The sequence below is a fragment of the Nothobranchius furzeri genome, chromosome 16 (genome assembly GCF_043380555.1).
Source record: "Nothobranchius furzeri strain GRZ-AD chromosome 16, NfurGRZ-RIMD1, whole genome shotgun sequence".
In the NCBI taxonomy this organism is placed as follows: domain Eukaryota; kingdom Metazoa; phylum Chordata; class Actinopteri; order Cyprinodontiformes; family Nothobranchiidae; genus Nothobranchius; species Nothobranchius furzeri.
In genome coordinates, this window is record NC_091756.1 from 55,041,571 (window position 1) to 55,059,711 (window position 18,141).

Below are 18,141 nucleotides of genomic sequence, written 5' to 3' on the forward strand. Positions count from 1 at the left end.
CCCTCCCTTTCTGGAAAGCTATCAGATCTGAATGGTCATTACAGCATCATGAAGACAGTGCATGACCTTAGGGTCATGTTGACTAAATTAGAGGGGACAAATATGGGCATTTCAGCATAAAAAATAAATTCCTGTAGTCAGGGGGCGGGGCTTAGGTGATGTCAGCTGTCCACATTGTCATTGTTTACAGATATGGTCAATGATCACACAGACAAAGTTCGAAAAAGATCTGATCATGCACATGGGAGTTATTAAGTCAAGTAAAGTAATGGCGAAAGGTCAACGTTTGAGGCTTAGCCACGCCCACACCTTTCAACTTTTGAAAAATCCGACGGTTGAATTTTTTCCCCTATGTCTTAAGAGTGTATTGCAGAAGTTTGAAGGTGATTGGTGAAAAGGGCGACGGAGCATCACTCTCCAAACAATGTGTGCGAAAACCACTAAATCACGTACTTGCACCAAAATGGCCGACTTCCTGTGCGACTTTACGCTTGGCTCCAAGAGACTTTTTTGTAGGTCCTGAGACCCCACATTAGTGTACCAAATTTCGTAATCCTCAGTCAAAGCATGGCTTGGGGCTGAAAGTTTTAATGGCTCTAGGGGGCGCTATTTAAGAATATAGGCCACGCCCACAAACTTCAGCTGTCTATTTCTCTTGGAGCTCAGACTAGGATCACTCACCAGAAGTTTCGTAGCAATATCACGATAACTGAAGAAATGAGACAAACGTATTTCCATGGCGTGATGGCGATTTTCGCCATGGTCCCAAAGCCCCGCCTTTTTTCAAAACCTGCCAGTACTGGAGACCAAGTAACCTCAACTTGTCTACTGCTGTTTGCCACAGAATCCTGGTGATTGGGTAAAAGGAGTCCAGTAGGGAGCTGTGAAAAAAAGAGTAGCGTGGCGACAGGTCAAAGTTTGAGGCTTAGCCACGCCCACACCTTTCAACTTTTGAAAAATCCGACGGTTAAATTTTTTCCCCTATGTCTTAAGGGTATATAGCAGAAGTTTGAAGGAGATTGGTGAAAAGGGCGACGGAGCATCACTCTCCAAACAACGTGTGCGAAAACCACTAAATCGCGTACTTGATCCAAAATGGCCGACTTCCTGTGCGACTTTGAACTTGACTCCAAGAGACTTTTTTGTAGGTCCTGAGACACCACATTAGTGTACCAAATTTCGTAATCCTCAGTCAAAGCATGGCTTGGGGCTAATAGTTTAAATGGTCCTAGGGGGCGCTATTTCAAAACATAGGCCACGCCCACAAAATTCAGCTGTCTATTTCTCTTGGAGCTCAGACTAGGATCACTCACCAGAAGTTTCGTAGCAATATCACGATAACTGAAGAAATGAGAGACAAACGTATTTCCATGGCGTGATGGCGATTTTCGCCATGGTCCCAAAGCCCCGCCTTTTTTCAAAACCTGCCAGTACTGGAGACCAAGTAACCTCAACTTGTCTACTGCTGTTTGCCACAGAATCCTGGTGATTGGGTAAAAGGAGTCCAGTAGGGAGCTGTGAAAAAAAGAGTAGCGTGGCGACAGGTCAAAGTTTGAGGCTTAGCCACGCCCACACCTTTCAACTTTTGAAAAATCCGACGGTTAAATTTTTTCCCCTATGTCTTAAGGGTATATAGCAGAAGTTTGAAGGAGATTGGTGAAAAGGGCGACGGAGCATCACTCTCCAAACAACATGTGCGAAAACCACTAAATCGCGTACTTGATCCAAAATGGCCGACTTCCTGTGCGACTTTGAACTTGACTCCAAGAGACTTTTTTGTAGGTCCTGAGACACCACATTAGTGTACCAAATTTCGTAATCCTCAGTCAAAGCATGGCTTGGGGCTAATAGTTTAAATGGTCCTAGGGGGCGCTATTTCAAAACATAGGCCACGCCCACAAAATTCAGCTGTCTATTTCTCTTGGAGCTCAGACTAGGATCACTCACCAGAAGTTTCGTAGCAATATCACGATAACTGAAGAAATGAGAGACAAACGTATTTCCATGGCGTGATGGCGATTTTCGCCATGGTCCCAAAGCCCCGCCTTTTTTCAAAACCTGCCAGTACTGGAGACCAAGTAACCTCAACTTGTCTACTGCTGTTTGCCACAGAATCCTGGTGATTGGGTAAAAGGAGTCCAGTAGGGAGCTGTGAAAAAAAGAGTAGCGTGGCGACAGGTCAAAGTTTGAGGCTTAGCCACGCCCACACCTTTCAACTTTTGAAAAATCCGACGGTTGAATTTTTTCCCCTATGTCTTAAGGGTATATAGCAGAAGTTTGAAGGAGATTGGTGAAAAGGGCGACGGAGCATCACTCTCCAAACAACGTGTGCGAAAACCACTAAATCGCGTACTTGATCCAAAATGGCCGACTTCCTGTGCGACTTTGAACTTGACTCCAAGAGACTTTTTTGTAGGTCCTGAGACACCACATTAGTGTACCAAATTTCGTAATCCTCAGTCAAAGCATGGCTTGGGGCTAATAGTTTTAATGGTCCTAGGGGGCGCTATTTCAGAAAATAGGCCACGCCCACCAGATGTTCACATCAGATCTTTTGGGGGGCCGGACTAGGATCACTCACAAGAAGTTTCGTGACGATATCTTTGGAAATGACGAAATGGGAGGCAAACGTAAGGCCAAGGCGGTACGCCTGAATTCGCCGCGCCACCACAGCCCCGCCCTCTGCCGAAAACTCCCATAAAGTGACGCCAAGCAACCCCCACTTGTCTTGAGTTACCAGCTACAAATTTGTGGTGATTAAGTGAAATGGGGCAATTTGGGACCTTTCACAGTAAAACTTGATCTTTTTGGTCCTGAGGGGGCGGGGCTTGTGTGATGTCATCATCCGACCTTTCAATTTACTTTGTGGGTGGATGACGAATGACCACAGAAAGTTTGGTAACTCTATTCCATTCAGTTATGAAGTTATAGCAATTTAAATATTTTTGGCGAGTAGTCAAACTTCGAGGCCTGGCTCCGCCCCTTCAACATATACGAAAACTCAGAATCCTTATCTCATTTTGTTCGCCCATCCCTTCTGAGCAATTTTACACAATTTTTGAGACGATCGTGCGAAAAATGATCGAGCAATCCAATCAGAAACGGACCCTAAAAACGGCAAAAACGGCAAAAAATCGCCATTTCAACCCAAAATGGCCGACTTCCTGTTTGATATTGACCATGGTTGCAAGAGACTTTTCTGTGCGGACTGTTGAGTACTACAAGTGTACCAAATTTCATAACTGTACGATAAACTAAGCTTTATGGAGAGGGTTTTTTTTCACTTTGTAGGGGGCGCTGTTCAGCCATTTTCTTTGCGATTTTTTTGGGACCTTTAAAATATCAAATTTTTCACCAGGCCTGACAAGTGTGCAAAATATTGTGAGTTTTGGGGTATGTTAAGGTCCCCAAAAAGCTGTTCAAAGGGGGCACGGAATAACAAAAAATAATAATAATCAGAGCAAAAACAAGAGGCCTTCGCAGCGCTTTCGCTGCTCGGGCCTAATAATAATCAGAGCAAAAACAAGAGGCCTTCGCAGCGCTTTCGCTGCTCGGGCCTAATTAAAGCTGCAAGCAGCGTCGTTCGGCCCTCGCAGCTCCGCGCCGCTCCGGCCTGACCGGCAGCCCGGGGCACCAAGGCACGTCTGGCAGAACAGAAACGTCAACCACCCCGACACTAGAATCCGCGAATGGCCTCCTAGTCCGCACCTCACCCTGACTCAGCATCCCCTCTGAGCTCACCATTAAAATGATTTGTAAGGTTACGGCGTTACGCCAGAATTCACCAAGGCATCAAAGCCCCTCCCTTTCTGGAAAGCTATCAGATCTGAATGGTCAATACAGCATCATGAAGACAGTGCATGACCTTGGTGACTTGTTGACTAAATTAGAGGGGACAAATATGGGCATTTCAGCATAAAAAAATAGAATTCCTGTAGTCAGGGGGCGGGGCTTAGGTGATGTCAGCTGTCCACATTGTCATTTTTTACAGATATGGTCAATTATCACACAGACAAAGTTTGAAAAAGATCTGATCATGCTCATGGGAGTTATTAAGTCAAGTAAAGTAATGGCGAAAGGTCAAAGTTTGAGGCTTAGCCACGCCCACACCTTTCAACTTTTGAAAAATCCGACGGTTGAATTTTTTACCCTACGTCTTAAGAGTATACAGCAGAAGTTTGAAAGTGATTGGTGAAAAGGGCGACGGAGCATCACTCTCCAAACAACGTGTGCGAAAACCACTAAATCGCGTACTTGGACCAAAATGGCCGACTTCCTGTGCGACTTTGCGCTTGGCTCCAAGAGGCTTTTTTGTAGGTCCTGAGACACCACATTAGTGTACCAAATTTCGTAATCCTCAGTCAAAGCATGGCTTGGGGCTATTAGTTTAAATGGTCCTAGGGGGCGCTATTTAAGAGAATAGGCCACGCCCACAAACTTCAGCTGTCTATTTCTCTTGGGGGTCAGACTAGGATCACTCACCAGAAGTTTCGTAGCGATATCACGATAACTGAAGAAATGAGAGGCAAACGTATTTCCATGGCGTGATGGCGATTTTCGCCATGCTCCCAAAGCCCCGCCTTTTTTCAAAACCTGCCAGTACTGGAGACTAAGTAACCTCAAGCTGTCTACTGCTGTTTCCCACAGAATCCTGGTGATTGGGTAAAAGGAGTCCAGTAGGGAGCTGTGAAAAAAAGAGTGGCGTGGCGACAGGTCAACGTTTGAGGCTTAGGCACGCCCACACCTTTCAACTTTTGAAAAATCCGACGGTTGAATTTTTTCCCCTATGTCTTAAGAGTATATAGCAGAAGTTTGAAGGAGATTGGTGAAAAGGGCGACGAAGCATCACTCTCCAAACAACGTGTGCGAAAACCACTAAATCGCGTACGTGGACCAAAATGGCCGACTTCCTGTGCGACTTTGCACTTGGCTCCAAGAGACTTTTTTGTAGGTACTGAGACACCACATTAGTGTACCAAATTTCGTAATCCTCAGTCAAAGCTTGGCTTGGGGCTATTAGTTTAAATGGTCCTTGGGGGCGCTATTTAAGAGAATAGGCCACGCCCACAAACTTCAGCTGTCTATTTCTCTTGGGGGTCAGACTAGGATCACTCACCAGAAGTGTCGGAGCGATATCACGATAACTGAAGAAATGAGAGGCAAACGTATTTCCATGGCGTGATGGCGATTTTCGCCATGCTCCCAAAGCCCCGCCTTTTTTCAAAACCTGCCAGTACTGGAGACCAAGTAACCTCAAGTTGTCTACTGCTGTTTCCCACAGAATCCTGGTGATTAGGTAAAAGGAGTCCAGTAGGGAGCTGTGAAAAAAAGAGTGGCGTGGCGGCAGGTCAAAGTTTGAGGCTTAGCCACGCCCACACCTTTCAACTTTTGAAAAATCCGACGGTTGAATTTTTTCCCCTATGTCTTAAGAATATATAGCAGAAGTTTGAAGGAGATTGGTGAAAAGGGCGACGGAGCATCACTCTCCAAACAACGTGTGCGAAAACCACTAAATCGCGTACTTGGACCAAAATGGCCGACTTCCTGTGCGACTTTGCACTTGGCTTCAAGAGACTTTTTTGTAGGTCCTGAGACACCACATTAGTGTACCAAATTTCGTAATCCTCAGTCAAAGCATGGCTTGGGGCTGACAGTTTTAATGGTCCTAGGGGGCGCTATTTCAGAAAATAGGCCACGCCCACCAGATGTTCACATCAGATCTTTTGGGGGGCCGGACTAGGATCACTCACAAGAAGTTTCGTGACGATATCTTTGGAAATGACGAAATGGGAGGCAAACGTAAGGCCAAGGCGGTACGCCTGAATTCGCCGCGCCGCCACAGCCCCGCCCTCTGCCGAAAACTCCCATAAAGTGACGCCAAGCAACCCCCACTTGTCTTGAGTTACCAGCTACAAATTTGTGGTGATTAAGTGAAATGGGGCAATTTGGGACCTTTCACAGTAAAACTTGATCTTTTTGGTCCTGAGGGGGCGGGGCTTGTGTGATGTCATCATCCGACCATTCAATTTACTTTGTGGGTGGATGACGAATGACCACAGAAAGTTTGGTAACTCTATTCCATTCAGTTATGAAGTTATAGCAATTTAAATATTTTTGGCGAGTAGTCAAACTTCGAGGCCTGGCTCCGCCCCTTCAACATATACGAAAACTCAGAATCCTTATCTCATTTTGTTCGCCCATCCCTTCTGAGCAATTTTACACAATTTTTGAGACGATCGTGCGAAAAATGATCGAGCAATCCAATCAGAAACGGACCCTAAAAACGGCAAAAACGGCAAAAAATCGCCATTTCAACCCAAAATGGCCGACTTCCTGTTTGATATTGACCATGGTTGCAAGAGACTTTTCTGTGCGGACTGTTGAGTACTACAAGTGTACCAAATTTCATAACTGTACGATAAACTAAGCTTTATGGAGAGGGGTTTTTTTCACTTTGTAGGGGGCGCTGTTCAGCCATTTTCTTTGCGATTTTTTTGGTACCTTTAAAATATCAAATTTTTCACCAGGCCTGACAAGTGTGCAAAATATTGTGAGTTTTGGGGTATGTTAAGGTCCCCAAAAAGCTGTTCAAAGGGGGCACGGAATAACAAAAAATAATAATAATCAGAGCAAAAACAAGAGGCCTTCGCAGCGCTTTCGCTGCTCGGGCCTAATAATAATCAGAGCAAAAACAAGAGGCCTTCGCAGCGCTTTCGCTGCTCGGGCCTAATAAAAAAACCTTACAAAATATAGAGGACTCTGAATGAATATTATAATGAAGTAAACTAAACTAAGGTAATTTTTATGTTGCTGTTAAGTAATATCATCGTCCAAATCCTTTTGCCCATTCATAAAATATTCAAATAAGAACGATGGACTGGCTCTCTGTCCAGGGTGTACCCCGCCTACTTGCCCGTTGACTGCTGGAGATGGGCACCAGCCACCCCCCCCCCCCACCCCCCCACCCCCACCCCACACACACACACACACACACACACACACACACACACACACACACACACAAGCGAACCTGCGTGGACAAAGCGGGTTCAGAAGATGAATGAATGAACATTTTCCTATTCAGTCTATTTCTAAGGCTTTGCTGCTATCAAAAAGTGAGTCCGGTAGGTGGCGCAAAAGCACCGGTGAGCTGGCCTCACAAAACCACAGAAGAAGTAAACGCGGAAGCGTCCCGTGACCTGGGTAGCGGAGATCGATAAACGGATAAGAGCTCTGTTAACCCGTTGAACAGAAATGGCTCACTTGTTACTGAACAAACTTTATTTTCCTCCCGGTTTCATATCACGGTAAGGAACGGCTCCGTTCGCCCAGAGACTGTTCGTGTGTGTTCGAATCAGGAATGAATCTGACTGCAGGTGTGCGCGTGCGTATCGTTCTCCCTGTAGGTTTTTGTTGTCCTCTTCGGGTGCTTTCGGGTCAGAGGTCCGGGTCTGTTCCCTCCACTCCCACGCGGTACTTCAGAACTCCAACAGGACCCAGGTCGTTCGCTGTGGTCGGCTAAAGTACGAGAGGCTGTACCCTGTGGTTCTGGTTCAGTCTGATGGTTCTACCGTCCACATCCGATACGGAGAGCCCAGGAGGATCCTTCAGGTCAGATTTAGCTGTGTTTTGTGTTTGTTACTATGGCAACAGACTTCTGAACTGTTAGCTAATCAACAAGCAGAACGTCAGGGTGCTGTTTGGTTCTGTAAAATCACTGTCAGACACTTAAAAACTCTATTAATGCGCATAAAAAATGATTCCCATACAGTTCCTCTGAACTGTGATTCATGTCCAGGACAGTCTGGAGTCACAGATTAAAGTGTGTGAGTGACACTGTCTTATGTCCATCCTGGAGTGTCCAGTCCTTTTATTTAGGACAGAGGTTACAGCCTGGTCGGAACTGGACTGATGGGTTATAGGTGAAACCCACATGGTCCTGGTGTGTGTTATTAGTGTGTGACTGTTGACGGATGTGTTCCTTATGCTGAATAAAATGACCTACTCAGAGGTGAAGTGTAAACAGAACCACCGTGGGATATTCCAGTAGAAGTTAAAGTTAGTTGAATGGACCGGTTCTGTCTGCAAGCTCTCCATCAGCTCATTGTTTAGATAGAAGAATACTGACTTGTTGTTTTAAACCTGACTTGTTTTTTTACTTCTTCTTTTTTAAGATGCCAGTAGATCTGTCAACCCTTACTGAGGAGGAGCGTCGTGCTCGACAGAAGAAGAGGGACGTGAAGAAAGTGAAGAAGCAAACAGCAGAGGCCTACGATGATGAGTTCCAACTGGACGCATACCGTCACCTCTGGGACAAGAAATAATAGCAGGCTGCTGCCTGCAGCACGCTCACTCTGACTTTAGAAAAATGTACAGAAGTTGTTGGATCTTTTGAGTTTCTGTTCCATTTATGATGAAAAAATGTTCTACCACAGAGGAACATCCTAGAACATCTGGCTCCGAAGTTCAGCGATGCCAAATTGATGTTCTCCTTCATGTTTTCACTCATTTCATTTATGGATGAATAAGACCCTAAACTAATAACTGTGTGCATTATTTTCTTTTGTTATTTTTATTGGACAAATGCGGTCATAAATATCATTCACATGTTCTGTTGCTACAGCAGGAGAAGAGATGATGCATATTGTTGTCACAAAACCATTATCATGGTTTAAATAAAAATATTTTGACTAAAGAACCACGCATTTAAATCTGTATGGAACACGGGAAGTTTATTAAGAGTCTCACCTAAAAAAAGATCTGTTAATCTTTGTAGATACAAGACATTTAAGGGTCTGATATGTTTTCTTCATTAAAGAGAAAACTTCTAGCTCCCTGGATTTGGTGGGTTGATGTTTTTCTGGTTCCTTGGTCTTCATCAGCAACAAGAAATGAGATCTGGGCCACGCTTCAGCCATGTTAAAGTTTTCTGAATGGTTCCCACAAGTCTGCTTTTTAATAAGTCAGTGAGATGTTTTAGTTTTAGATCTGTTTTTCTAGAAATTCCAGAAAAGCCAAAAACCTGTAAAAATGGCAAAATACTTTGCATTGTACTTCCCCTTTAACATAAAAAAAATACCTGCGTCAAAAGCCAGGTGAAAGACTAAATTGAAACTTTCTTGGGTTGTAGTTGTGAGCCACATAAAATCATAGGGTGGAACACCGGCCACATTCTGGAGACTGGTGATCAGTCCTAAAACAGAAAAAAAAAACTTAAGTCATTAAGAGATAAGAATATTTTTTTATTTGGGGGAAGTGATAAAAATAAAACTTTTAGGTTATCTTTAGTACAAATGTGTGCCTATTTATACGTCCCAAAGTTTGCTCTCTCTACCTGTTAGAAAACTAATTATAAATATACAAAAAGCTGGAACTTCATTTGTCTTGTATCACGTGTGAACATTAGTACTCTGCTGTGAAGCAGGAATGGAAAAAAATCTTAATTTACAAGTTGAAAATGTAGTCAGAATTTTGAGTGGGTTAAAAAGGAGATGTGAAATTCTAAACCTGCTGTTAAACAGAGAAAAACGTGAAGCATCCATATAGACTCAGATTTTGTAGATTACACCATCTGATTAGTATTCTTTACTTAAAACCTAATTTTTCATCTAAAAAGTGCAGAAAGTTGAGAATAAGTGTTACGTCCAAAAGAAAAGGAATGATCAACGTTAAACCTGTCTGGGTGTTTATGTTATAAGATAAATGTCTTTTTTTATTAAGAATGTTTGCTTTTTATTTACACCGCTGTACACGGCCCACCTATGGACTATAAGAAATGTTTGCGCAGGCTGCCTATAAGGATGCTCTGTGTTTGATATTGAGGAAGCCTAGATGGACGAGTGCAAGTGAGACTTTTGTAAATGCGAGGGTGAGCACCCTAAAAGCTGTCTGAAGAAATGTTTTTATAAATGTATTTGTAGGCTGCACAATTCTCAAAATGTGATTATTTTAAATCTAACCAGTACCTGTCAGTGCAATACGCTACCAGTCAAAGATGTGGAAACACTGGTATAACATTTTTTCCTTTTTAAATTAGGGACTTACAATAGTTTATCTTTTTTTCACACTACTGTTCCCGCCACTCAGATAAAAAAAATTATTATCTCATAATTATGACTTAGCTATCTCATAATAATGAGATAGTATCTCATTATTATGAGATAGCTAAGTCATAATTTGAGAATTATGAGATAGCTAAGTCAGAATTTGAGAATTATGAGATAGCTAAGTCAGAATTTGAGAATTATGAGATAGCTAAGTCAGAATAATGAGATAGTATCTCATTATAATGATATAGCAAAGTAAATGGCCTGTATTTGATATAGCGCCTTCTAGAGTCCTGGAACCCCCCAAGGCGCTTTACAACATAATCAGTCATTCACCCATTCACACACACATTCACACACTGGTGGGGATGAGCTACAATGTAGCCACAGCTGCCCTGGGGCACACTGACAGAGGCGAGGCTGCCGAGCACTGGCGCCACTGGTCCCTCTGACCACCACCAGCAGGCAACGTGGGTTAAGTGTCTTGCCCAAGGACACAACGACAGCGACAGACTGAGCAGGACTCGAAACCTGCAACCTTCCGATTACGGGGCGAGCACTTAACTCCTGTGCCACCATCGCCCCGTCATAATTATGAGATACTAAGTCATAATAATTAGATAGCTAAGTCGTAATTATGAGATAATAATTTTTTTTATCTGAATGGGCTTCCATAATTATTGTCTCTTGTTTCTGTTATTCGTGATTATATGTCTCTTGAGCTTTATTGTGCTCATTTCATGTTATCTTATCTATACAATGTTTTCTACTTCTGTGAATTGGACAGAGTCCGGAATAAAGAATTTTGACTACTTGACTTTTGTTGGACAAACTGTAAACACGATCATGTTGTTACACTCCGCACCGACAGATGGCGGTAACGCGCCAACATGTTCTTAAGAATAAATGAGTTCTCTCGCGAGATTTTTCGTGCTGACCTTGCTTAGAGTTTGGTTTGGAGATGGGGTACTGGGATGTTCCAGAGGGTACCGACTGCATTCAGAAAACATGGATCAGCGCCAAACTTGGCACAGCTCTGGGTAAATGATGGAGTTAAAACTTTATAGAGAAAGAGCTTTAAACGAGACCAGCTGTTGTGCGAGATCTGAGTGGATCTTGTCCGCTAGCTTAGCTCTGAAGCTAATTCTCTCTACATACACGGGGTTCTGCACAAAAACAGAACCTACACAAAACCCATAAACCGTTTATATAAACAGACTGTAGGACCAGAACCATTCCTGCTGTAGACTAAATCAGTTCTTCAAGAACTAGAGGGAACCAGCAGAGGTCCACAGTGAAAGTTGATGTTTTGGTTTTGTTTCAGGTCTGGTCGGATCAGCCTATCACCTCATAGTGTACCCGCCTGAGACTGCCTTAGCAGCCCTGCAGCGGACCACCAGCGCTACTGTCACCATGGGTAAGCTGGATAACAGACAGGAAGCTGCTCCAGAACATTTAGTTTTAGAGAGAACCTGTCTCGGACTAGTATCTGTCCTAGTCTTGTTCTAGTCTTTGGTTTCTGGTATGGTAATTGAATCCGTGTCTGTCCTCTCCTCCAACCAGCCACCATGGGAGCTGTCTTTGGAATGACAACATGTCTCATTGCTCAGGCCCGAGAAGCTCCCGATGACCCTCTAAATTATTTTATTGGGGGCTGCGCCTCAGGGGTCATTCTTGGAGCCAAAAGTAAGTGTGTGTTTACTTTTAACATCTCATTGAAACACAGCAACACGATAGGGGCACCACTCTCTTCGTTTCAGGATGGATCTTTAACAACAGACACTTCTAATTTGATGAAAAGTGGCTGTTTTGTTTTGATCTGTGAATTAATTAGAACTAAAATTATTACAATAGCTACACTCAATTTCATTCTCTAATATAATTTTATTTTGTTACTGTAGCTCACAACGCCATGACGGGGACTACAGCCTGTCTTGGTCTGGGTACCTTGGCCTTTTTCACCAAAGTTGGTAAAATGGAAGGATGGAGACTCTTTGGTCCTCCCAGACTTTAGGATGAAGACCACTTCAGACTAACTGAAATTGTTTCTGTAAAAATATATTATGTAATAAAGTTCCAGTAAAAAGAAACTCATGTTTGTTTTATTCCGTGTCAGTATTTGAAGAAAACTAGATTAGAAACAGGGATTTATGGATGTGGTCAAAAAGGGCATGGATTTAGTTGGGGTGAGGGTAGAAGGTAGGATTAAATGGAGACAGATGATTTGCTGTGGAGACTCTTGAAGGGACAGGCCTGAAGAAAGGGTATGAAAATGTCTAATGTGCTGGTTTAATATCAGCAATCCAAAGATTCTGAGGAACAGCTGCTGACTCGGCTCTTTCCTGCACTGTAGTTAAATGATAAATGACCCGCACTTGTATAGCGCCTCTCAGAGTAAGGACTCCAAAGCGCTTTACACTACAGTGTATCATTCATCCATTCACACACTGATGGTGATGAGCTACGATGTAGCCACAGCTGCCCTGGGGGCGCACTGACAGAGGCGAGGCTGCCGAGCACAGGCGCCACCGGTTCCTCTGACCACCACCAGCAGGCAGGGGGGGGTTAAGTGTCTTGCCCAAGGACACAGCAGCAAAATTGTCTGTCGGGATCGAACCTGCAACCTTCCGATTACTGAACAACCCGCTCAACCTGTTGAGCTACTGCAGTTGGATTTAAGTTCTGACCTCATTTGTTATGGAAAAAAATATTTAACCTAAACTGTTGTACAAACACACTTTTTTTATTAACAACTTTGGCACACACAATCCGGTTTGGCCCATTCAGAAGGTAATAAGCAATTAGTTTAATCAGAAGTCGATCCTTTGCTACCATCAGTATCAAATCAGAAACTCTTTCCTGAAAGCTGCAGAGGAACTGCATGAAGTGTCTCCCCGGAGACGTTGTCAGATCGTCCACCAAAGGACTTGTGGTCCAGAGCCCAGCTCAGGAAGGATCATTTAATGTTGCGTAAGATTCGCCGAGCGTGGCCGGTTTTCACTGCAGCTAGAGCTGCTTCCAGACTGGAGATGATGTGGAGGAGGGTGCTGGGATCGATCTGCAGCACTCTGCTGCTCAGCTCACTTCCTGACGTCAGCTGAAGTCGAGTCGTTACCGTGGGAACAACCTGTTGACGAACTGAACGACTTGCCAACTGGAACAACAATGAAAGTCGGATTTAGAGAGTTTTGCAGCCTCATCTTCGGACCCGTTTCTCAGAGACCAGGTGCTGCTCATCACGGCGGTCTCTCTGGGTCTGACTGATCATGATAACTGGTTAATCTGGACTGTTTTTGAAAGACCGTTTAAGATTACTTATCTTCAAACAGAACCACAGACTAGAATCCCTGAACCTCACCTGAACATCCAGTCTCCATTCCAGGTTATGGTAGGCCGGCTGACTGTGGACCAGCTGGTTCAGGATGCTGCGAATCTGACTGTGGTGCTGCTGGTAGAGCTGGAACACCAGAGGTACAGCAACTGTCAACAAGACGTTCTGTTAAATCATCCAAACATCCAACACTCACCTGCAACAGGAACTGATTCAGCTCCTCACTGAACCCCAGAACCAACACAGAGTCCAGGAAGTCCACTTCAGAGAGCTGCAGGAACACAGAGTAGGGTGGTTTAGGAGAACAGTTGCCACTGAACACCAGAACCACACGTTGTACATGTAGAACCTGGTCCTGACGTGTGGAGTTAGTCGAAGTTCTCTCACCAGGTGTTTGGAGCTCTCTGTAAGCAGGAACACCAGACCTTCCACTCCTTTTTGGACAGTTTCCATGGAAACGCACAGCTTCCCTGAAAAAAAGCAGCAACCTTTGAACTTACTGTTCTGACTAAAGAGTAAATAAGGAGCACATGGACATGACCACACAGCTCTAGAGTGGAGGTCTGATGGATCTCTCAATTTAATGAACACCTACATACCAGAGGTCGGTCGGTCTGTCGTTGCTGGTGTTTCACTCACTCACTCACTCACTCACTCACTCACTCACTCACTCACCAACAGCTGAGAACTAGAAGGTTCTTACTGGCTGCTGCTTCATAGATCTTTGCACTGGTCCCTCTCCGTAAGAACTCCAGAGCAATGCGACCAAACTCTTTAACCACTGAGGAGGAAAACACACAGGTCTGTAAAGTTGGTCCATACGATAAGGAGCTGGTCTGAATAGTTAATAGATGCTTGTGTTTCACCTGGAAGCACCTGGTCCTCAACCGATGTTTAATAAAATACACTCACCATCAGCACCGAGCTTCCCTTTTTATGTGTATATATATACATATACATATATATATACATATATATGTATATATATACATATTATATATACATATATATACATATATACATATTATATATACATTTATACATATATATACATACATATATATACATACATATATATACATACATATACATACATATATATACATACATATATACATATATATATACATACATATATATACATACATATATACATACATATATATACATACATATATACATACATATATACATATATATACATACATATATATATATATATATACATACATATATATACATACATATATACATACATATATACATATATATACATACATATATATATATATATATATATATATATATATATATATATATATATACGTATATATATATATATATATATATATATATATATATATACGTATATATATATATATATATATATATATATATATATATACGTATGTATATATATATATATATATATATATATATATACGTATATATATATATATATATATATATATATACGTATATATATATATATATATATATATATATATATATATATATATATATACGTATGTTTATATACACACATATATCTATATACATATATATACATATATTTACATACATACACACACATACACACATACATATATATATAAATAATATACAACATAAAAAAATAATAATGATAAGGTTAAGTAATAAAAGAAATAGGTAGAAAGTGCAGAACAAGGAGAGGGTGATGAAAGTCACACAAAGCCAGCTTGAACAGATGAGTTCAGCTGCCTTTTAAAGGAGACCATTGAGTCCACTGATCTCAGGCCCAGGAGGAGACAGTTCCAGAGTCTGGAGGCCACAGCAGCAAATGATCTGTCACCTTTGGTCTTTAGCCTGGTGCTGCACAACCAGTAGGCTTTGATCACTGGACCTCAGGGACCTGCTGGGGGTGTAGGGACTGAGAAGGTCACCAATGTATGATGGTGCTTGTCCATGTAAGGTCCTATAGACCAGAACCAGGATCTTGAAATGAACCCTGGAGTTGACTGGCAGCCAGTGAAGCTGGAGGAGAAGCGGGGTGATGTAGTTGTGTTTGGAGGACTTGGTCAGAAGCCGAGCACAGGCGTTCTGAACCACCTGTAGACGTTCCAGGGAGGTTCTGCTCAGACACGTGAAAAGAGAGTTACAGTAGTCTAAGCGTGAGGAGATGAAGGTGTGGAGAACTGTCTCAAGTTCAGAGCGGGACAGAATGGGACTCAGCTTAGCAATGTTCCTGAGATGGAAGAAGGAAGAGCGAACAAGAAAACTGACATGAGAATCCAGGGTGAGAGCTGGGTCAAAGGTCACGCCAAGATTCCTGACAGAAGGTTTGGTGTGGGAAGCATGCTGACCAAGAGAGTCTCTGACTTTGGGAACCAGCTAGTCTGGGGCACAGATGAGGATCTCAGTCTTATCTTCATTCAGCTGTAGAAATCTCCCAGCCATCCAGGTTTTGATAGAGTCTAAGCAGGTGTGTAACAGCTGCAGCTTAGACATCTCATGGGGCTTAAAGGAGATGTACAGTTGGATGTCATCTGTGTAAAGATGGTAGGAGATTCCTTTGAAGGAGCTCAGGATGTGCTGAAGAGGAAGCAGATAGAGGAGGAAGAGCAGAGGCCCCAGCACAGAACCTTGTGGGACACCATGGGTAAGGGAGTTGGTGGAGGACCTAAACTTGGAGACGGCCACAGAAAAGGAGCGCTCAGAGAGATAAGAGGAGAACCACTCCAGAGCAGATCCTGATAGGCCTACCCAGTCTCTCAGCCTCTCCAGTAGCAGGTGATGGTCAACAGTGTCAAAGGCTGCAGTCAGGTCCAGCAGGACCAGAACAGAACAGTCCCCTGCATCACTGTGAGTCAGAAGGTCAGTAGAGACCCTAAGAAGAGCTGTTTCAGTAGAATGAGCTCTACGAAAACCTGACTGGAAGCAATCATAGATGTTATGTTCATCAAGAGCAGCTGTGAGTTGTTTAGCCACAACCTTTTCCAAGATCTTGGAGATGAACGGAAGTTTAGAGATGGGTCTGAAGCTGCTATGGAGAGAGGGGTCCAGACTCGGTTTTTTAAGAAGTGGGTGGATTGCAGCGTTCTTAAAAGTAAGCAGGGACCTGACCAGAAACCAGAGAAGCATTAATTATAGAGAGCACGCTGGGACCGATGGACTGAAAAGTTGAGGGGGCATGCAGAGGTCTTCATAGAGTTAACTAGTTTGGTTAGCTCAGGCAAAGAAACAGGAGCAAAGCTATCTAGGATGATGGGCCTGGTTGGAGTTGGGAGAGGCAGCGATAAGGCTGAAGGAGAGATGCTAGATCTAACCTTATTGACTTTGTCCACAAAGAAAGACAGACAGTTCTCACAGTCTGCAACAGAGTGAATGGAGGCTGTAGGAGTGGCAGGAGAGACGATGCTGCTGATGGTGTTAAACAGCACCATGGGGGACACCAGGTTGGAAAAATAGGAAACCCTCGCGTCTGCGGAGTTATATGATGTCAGAAGATCCTTTAGGTGCAGCAGATGGACGTGGAGATGGGAATCAACCACTTAATCAAAGCGTTGGAGTGAAGACTTGCAGGATACCGGCCCTCAAGGACAAGGGTTCCCCACTCCTGTTTTAGATGCGCTGGTACGTCTCTGGACTGGTCCTACTGGAGGAGGCAACTGGGAGAGTCGACACAGCCGCTTTAAATCAGCTGAGCTGTCACGTGATCTATATAGAAAACTATCAGAATCGGCTTCTGGAACCCAGACCGTCTCTGGTAGAGGTGAGTCCAGAAACATGAAAAGCCAAAGTCATGTCCGGTCACTGGAAGCCACCGGTCTGGTTCGGTGCAGCACTGCTGATTCGGTTTCGTGACTGCTGATGGAAAACGGAACCGAATAGGACGGGAAGAGCAACCGTTTACTCACCGGAAGTTTCAACTGTTGGGAGGAAGGAGAGGTGTTCTTTGTGATCTTCAGACAGAACCAGCAGCATCATGAACACAAGTTCACGAACCCAACACGTACAAACCTTTCCTTCTTCAGTGGTTCCGTCTGTTGTGGCCTTTGGCGCCCTCTTCCGGTCCCTGCTGTACCTGCTTCCTGTCAGGGTCTATGCTCCACAGCGGATCATCTCCCCCTCTCCTACATCCACTACCCTCACTCTGATCAGCATTTTCCACGTCATCTCCATAACATCTAACCTCGTGATGTACTCATCTAACTAAACCCGAGGGCGGGGTTGATGTTCGTTTTATGAGTAATTATTCGAGAGAAAGGTAAAAAGAACATCCCCAAGATCTCTGGACTAAAGCTGAATAAGACAGTTTTGGTGATGAACGACAGAAATGATCTAGAGCCAGTAACAGAACACAGGTCCTGCCAGGTGTGGAGGTAGGACTTCCAGTTCCACACACCCCTGAGCACTCACATTGGGACATCACTTGTGTGTGTTGAGGACAGCAGCTCACAAACCTTTCAGTGTTACTTTTGATGATTGTACAAAAACAAGTGGTATCAGAAATTAAATGTAAAACTTTATTGCATGTATAAAAATCAGATGAACAGGTCATCGTGAAAGGAAACAACCCCACCCCACCCACAAGTGCTGGTCACCTAAACCAGGTGTCCAACCCCAGTCTTCCAGGGCCCCCTTCCAGCATGTTTAATAGCATTAGAGACTCCTGTAGAGCTTCATGACCTGTTAAACAGGTGACTCCACCACTGAATCATAAGCGCTGGAGCAGGGAAACAGCTAAAACATGCTGGATGGTGGACCTGGAGGGCCACAGTT

At 43.6% G+C, this 18,141-nt stretch overlaps 3 protein-coding genes across 3 annotated transcripts; 2 read left to right on the top strand and 1 right to left on the bottom strand.

Annotated features, from left to right (window-relative positions):
• Positions 1-7,149: 7,149 nt before the first annotated feature.
• On the top strand, positions 7,150-8,840 carry mrpl55 (mitochondrial ribosomal protein L55). Its single transcript, XM_015962226.3, has 3 exons — positions 7,150-7,307; positions 7,407-7,611; positions 8,175-8,840. Exons 1-3 carry the CDS (start codon positions 7,255-7,257, stop codon positions 8,322-8,324), a joined length of 408 nt encoding a protein of 135 aa, XP_015817712.1. The 5' UTR covers positions 7,150-7,254; the 3' UTR covers positions 8,325-8,840.
• Positions 8,841-10,953: 2,113 nt separating this feature from the next.
• On the top strand, positions 10,954-12,136 carry ndufa11 (NADH:ubiquinone oxidoreductase subunit A11). The gene is made up of 4 exons (XM_015962228.2): positions 10,954-11,086; positions 11,371-11,463; positions 11,610-11,732; positions 11,948-12,136. Exons 1-4 carry the CDS (start codon positions 11,008-11,010, stop codon positions 12,058-12,060), a joined length of 408 nt encoding a protein of 135 aa, XP_015817714.1. The 5' UTR covers positions 10,954-11,007; the 3' UTR covers positions 12,061-12,136.
• Positions 12,137-12,768: 632 nt separating this feature from the next.
• Positions 12,769-17,434, bottom strand: commd2 (COMM domain containing 2). The gene is made up of 6 exons (XM_015962230.3): positions 17,277-17,434; positions 14,081-14,158; positions 13,765-13,847; positions 13,574-13,648; positions 13,405-13,503; positions 12,769-13,200 (listed from the first exon to the last, which is right to left on the bottom strand). The coding sequence occupies exons 1-6, from the start codon at positions 17,344-17,346 to the stop codon at positions 13,003-13,005; spliced, it is 603 nt and encodes a 200-aa protein (XP_015817716.1). The 5' UTR covers positions 17,347-17,434; the 3' UTR covers positions 12,769-13,002.
• Positions 17,435-18,141: the final 707 nt, after the last annotated feature.